The following is a 5283-nucleotide window of genomic DNA, read 5'->3' as shown; positions in this document are numbered from 1 at the left end:
AAAGCGTCTGGCTCAGATGACTATCAGCGTGAATGATATCTGCTTGGTTAGAAAGTCATTGAATTGCGTATGTCAATTTTTCTAGCTACTATATGCAGAGAATTTATTTGTTGTCTGTTCAATTCAGTGGTACACAATCATCTTATTATTAATGCTGGTGGCAGATATTGAATGAGGTTGTTATGGTGGAGCTTTTATAATTGTTCTAGCAACTTTAATGTTACAATAACAATTAGTATGATATTATTCTTATGAACCAAAAGAGGATAAGTTATAGAAACTAGTACAATATAATCTATATTGTATCCTTTCGACTATTTAATCAAGCTATTTCCTTCATATTTTCCCACTGCCTTCGCATTTAAGCATTTGCAGGGAAAAACATGAAGACAGCCAAAAGTAATTTAGTGGTAGAAGGCAAACTTGTTTGTAGGGAAGATGATAGTAATGGTTTGGAGGAGGCCAAGAAAAATCTCAGGGAGATCATAGTGAAGAAAGCAGATGATGTTTCGAAGCTTGAAGAACCCTTGAGTCCACAAGCATGCATCAACTCCAATGCATTGTTAAATAGTTATAGCTTGACCATTATGGGATTCAGAAAAGAAATCGATATCACTTGCTTGAAAATTTCACTGCAAAAGCATCTAGCTGAGCACCAAAGATTCTCCAGTATCGTGGTCACTATTCCCCTCCTTTTCTCTTTTGTTCTTTTATTTTTATGTCACATTTGAAGATTTTTATTTTTTTATGAAAATGATGTTCTTTTTATATCTAAATGACAATGAGATTCTCTAAAGATGAAACTTAGATCTTTGAGAAGATCACACCCATTTCAGTATTGTCCATATTTAAATCATTAAAAAAAACAAAGCCAGTAGATTTTTACAATTTATATAAATGTTTATCTTTTTATCAGAATCACAAGGTTGTGTGATGATTTTTGACATAAAATTTGAGAACATGCTATATGATCCATCATCATCAGAACAATGTAAGAGAGAAATATTGCATTTCATCCAAATCATAGACTTTTAGTGCTGATATTAAAAACATATCATCATACTTAAAAAAGTAAAAAAATATTAAAAATATATAGTCAGAAACATTGATCTATGTATCACACTAATATAAGGCTTTCCATCTTGTGATTGACACTTTCAAACATATTAAGAATTGGCTGTTTGTTCATAAATTAGAAATTGTTCTCCATTTCTCATTCTCCTCTCTTACTTGGGCTGAAATATTTATGCTAAATTTAAAATGATTTCAGGTAAAGGACAAGCACAACAATCTGAAGTGGAGTTTGAGAGAGGTGGTGATAGAAGATCATGTGATTGTTCCTAGTCTAAGCCCCTCACTCGCAAGAAATCCTAATTTTGTGAATGAATATGCAAGCTCTTTGGTGACTGCTCCACCTCTCAATCCATGCAGGCCTCTGTGGGAAGTTCATCTATTGAATGTTCCTTGTGAGGATGCAGCATCCAGCCTTGTGTTCAGAATCCACCATTCATTGGGAGATGGGGTCTCATTGCTATCCCTAATTCTCAATTCTACAAGAAAATATGATGATTCTCAAGTGCCATCAATCATTCCACAAAGTACAACAGCAGTTGACGAGAAATCTAAAAGCTTTTTGCAAATTGTATACAATATGATTATGGCCTTATGGATTACATTCACTTTTATGCTTGAGGTTTGTTATTGTTATTATTGTGATTAATTATGATTATTGATTAAGTTTGAGTAGATTTTTATAATTGTATTGTAAAATCTTGCCTATTATTTTTTCTACTTCAATTTTAATTATTTTTTCATTTTTTATACTCTAAAAAATCAAAAAAAATTCTTAAAAACTTTAAATATGTTTAAGATTTTTCAATTTTTTATTTATTATCAATTATTCTGATTCTGATCCTTATTCATTTCATAGCATATGCTCTCTTGACTTATAGAGCAATTGGGGAATATACTCCCTTTTACTAGGAGAAAAATTTATCCTTAATCCAATTAGATAGTAATCACTGCTATTTCAATATGATAAGAATTTATATGTATTTAAGAAGTCTTTGTATACATTATCAGAATTTTTTATAAATAAAATAATTTTTTTTTTATAACTGTTGACCATTTAGTCTGATTTATCTTAATTTGCATTATCACATTTCCAGGATCCATTTGTCATATGAGATTCAGTTTTTGGATTTGATTGTGTGTTTTTAGCATCAAAATTTCGGATTACACTCTCATTCTGATGATGTATCACAGAATGTAATAGATACATTGATACTAAAAACACACAATTGAATCCAGAAACTGTATATCATATCTTAATTTCATATCTGAACTTTATTAAAATTTTGATCTCTATTAGTTGTTTATAATTCTTTGAAGGTCGGACTCACTCTGCTATGGAAACGTGATAAGAATTTATTGAGAGGGAACAAGGCCCCTGTTTCTTCGAAGCGTCTGGCTTACGTGACTCTCAGCATGGATGATATCAGCTTGGTTAAAAAGGCAGTGAATGGGGTAGGTTAACTTTTTTCTTACCATTTTATGGATGATATGAGCTTGGTTAGAAAGGAATTGAATGAGGTTTGTGAGTGGTTCAATTCACTGATATAAGTTGGTGGCAGAAATTGAATGAGATCATAATGGGAGTGCTTTCTGCTGGACTTGTCCGTTATATGAGCAGACAACAAAATGGTATGCATAACAATGAAGTAGCATTAAAATGGTTAAAAGATGCCTTAAATATATTTATTATGAGAGAGGTTAAAGAGATATTAGTGTTCAAAAATCATTTATATTCTTCACAATGTGGCACTAAATCCACCCCTTTCTTCCCGATCAAGCTAAATATGTACCTAAGAATTCAAGAATGCGAGCGATGGTTGCAATAAATATGAGGCAGTCTATGATACTTAAGGTAAAGCCCCACAAAGCATACATAACTTTCTACCTATAAATTTTGGAATGTACTTTTCTATTCTCTCTATGCATTTCTCATTTAAAGGCAAGCATTCAATATTTGGCAGGACCTAGATAAGAACATGAAAAGCCCATCAAAAGTAATGTGGGGTAATAAACTAAGTTTCTGGTTGTTTCCTCTTCCGATGCTCCTCTATCAAGATCCTCTTCAATATTGCCGTGATACGATATCGATTTCCAGAAGAAAGAAGTTATCATTTGAGGCCTCCTTGGCATACGCCATATTCAACCACATGCCAACTAAGGTAAATATTTCCAAGCCTTTCTATTAGGTCAGATCATTTACATAAGTTTTCTACATGTATTTCATTGAACATTCAGAGGTGTTGGTATTATTGTGTCGTATACAATTGTATCAAATTTATATTTTAGATTATATTCTATGATTATTATTAGGATAAAAGAAGTGCATAAGTTTTTTAATTTATTTATATTTTTTAACATTTCTTTTGTTTATATGATAGATTGTAGAATGTGATAAAACATTGATACAAATACTTTTGACACAATTAAATTTAGGAACACAACATAATGTAGGCAATGCGGCCATGTTAACTGTTATCTTCCCCTCTCAACAAAAACCCCATGTCTATGCATACAAAAATACCAAAACAAATCACCATGAGTAGTTGGCTTTTGTTTATTTTTTTAGTTTTCTTGGTTGCTGATTGGTCTATCTGTGCAAAAAGTTTTTTTTTTGGATGAGTGGCTATTGGGGGTTCTTAGTGGCCGGTTTTGCGCAAACATTTTTAAATGACACTTTTAGACCACCTTGCACTCTGCGAGTTCTAAATGAGAGAAAGCCGAAAGGTTAGCTTTAAGCTCTTCACTAATTTAGAGAGATTTACCCAAAAAAATTGAAAAATTTTCAACATACAGATTGGGAACTGTAGGTATGCAAAGTTAACCTGGACAGCTAAAGTATAGAAATCTTAAATCTTAAATTGTTAATAGAGGGTGATTTGAAAGGATGAAGTATTTATGTTTATTTTTGTTTCTTAGAGTGGATAAAATTCAATTGACGGAAAATTCTACAATGGATATTATTCAATCCCCATTTGATTTGAATTGCAGTTAGCAGCATACATTTGCAAAAGATTTACAACAATACTTACATTGGGTTTCTCCAATCTGATGGGGCCAGTGGAAGAGATTCAATATGGGGATAACTCAGTTGCTCACATTATTCCCACGGCCCATGTTAACTATTGTGTCAGTATCCTAATTCTCTATTACAATTTTTTAATTTAGAAAATGTTTTGTGGACGAACTACATGTATTACATTTAAATGTACTAATTGTTCCTATTTTGTGCAGCACGTAGTGATACATTTCGTAAGCTATGCTGGAAAAGGAAAGTTGATAGCATTTGTATCAGAAGACGTAGTTCCAGATCCCTCACAGCTTTGCCAGGACTGTGCAGACGCTTTGCAACTCATGAAACAAGCTGCACATGCAACTTCTATGCATTCATCTTGAATGTTCAGTTACCTCTTTTTAATTTAGCATAAGAGAAGTGACCGGAAATGGTCGAAGGGACTCTGAAAATTAATGAACTATAAAGATAGAAAGTTGAGCATTAAATAATATGTAGAGAGAGTTGTATTAACTAAATAGTGTATTTATATTTTATATATAGAATTTAGATTTTATTATTTATTAATAGAAAAAAAAAGTGAGAAGGGAGTGTTATTTTTTAATGGATTAGGCAAAAAATAGTTTTATTTTTTATGTTTTATTATGGTATGTATAGGAACAATGTCAATGTGTATATACATCATTCTAGATAATAATAATTAATTAGAAGAGCATTCTAAAAGGCACCCATATAATTGCACTTCATCAAACTAAAGATAAGGATTCTTGGTCATTGGCATAGTGTTGCAATGTATAGTACAAAATTCAAATAGATGTTGTGTATCTTTGAACCAACCATATATGAACTACCATATATTATAAATCCAATTAGGGTTTATAAATATTTGGATGAACTCCTTTCATATCCTAAAAAAGGCTTATGTGTAGCTTTACAACAATTTTGTACATTTTGCCTTCTCTCCTCTTATAATATTAACCAATTGTCAAGGGATAATTCATCATTTGACTAAATAACAACATATATTGTCTTGATATGAAACATAAAGAGATTCCTTATAATGACTTATTCATGAGTTTTGTTCATGAGGGGAAAGCTGGTGTAGAACATTATGTGTTGATAAATAAGTTGAGGGGAAAACATCTTTGCAAATAGGCAATTGTAATGTTCCTAATTTAGTGTTCATGTTTAGGTTTTGT

At 31.6% G+C, this 5283-nt stretch overlaps 1 protein-coding gene across 1 annotated transcript; it reads left to right on the top strand.

The window, feature by feature from the left end:
• Positions 1–227: 227 nt before the first annotated feature.
• Positions 228–4645, top strand: LOC149555608 (wax ester synthase/diacylglycerol acyltransferase 5-like). The gene is made up of 8 exons (XM_089833660.1): positions 228–677; positions 1271–1693; positions 2392–2526; positions 2634–2703; positions 2853–2926; positions 3036–3233; positions 4063–4200; positions 4306–4645. The coding sequence occupies exons 1-8, from the start codon at positions 384–386 to the stop codon at positions 4465–4467; spliced, it is 1494 nt and encodes a 497-aa protein (XP_089689786.1). The 5' UTR covers positions 228–383; the 3' UTR covers positions 4468–4645.
• The last annotated feature ends 638 nt before the right edge of the window (positions 4646–5283 follow it).

Source organism: Cupressus sempervirens, chromosome 5 (genome assembly GCF_028749045.1).
Source record: "Cupressus sempervirens isolate cs-2001-9-10 chromosome 5, ASM2874904v1, whole genome shotgun sequence".
Classification (NCBI taxonomy): domain Eukaryota; kingdom Viridiplantae; phylum Streptophyta; class Pinopsida; order Cupressales; family Cupressaceae; genus Cupressus; species Cupressus sempervirens.
This window is presented reverse-complemented; position numbering and strand designations above follow the sequence as displayed.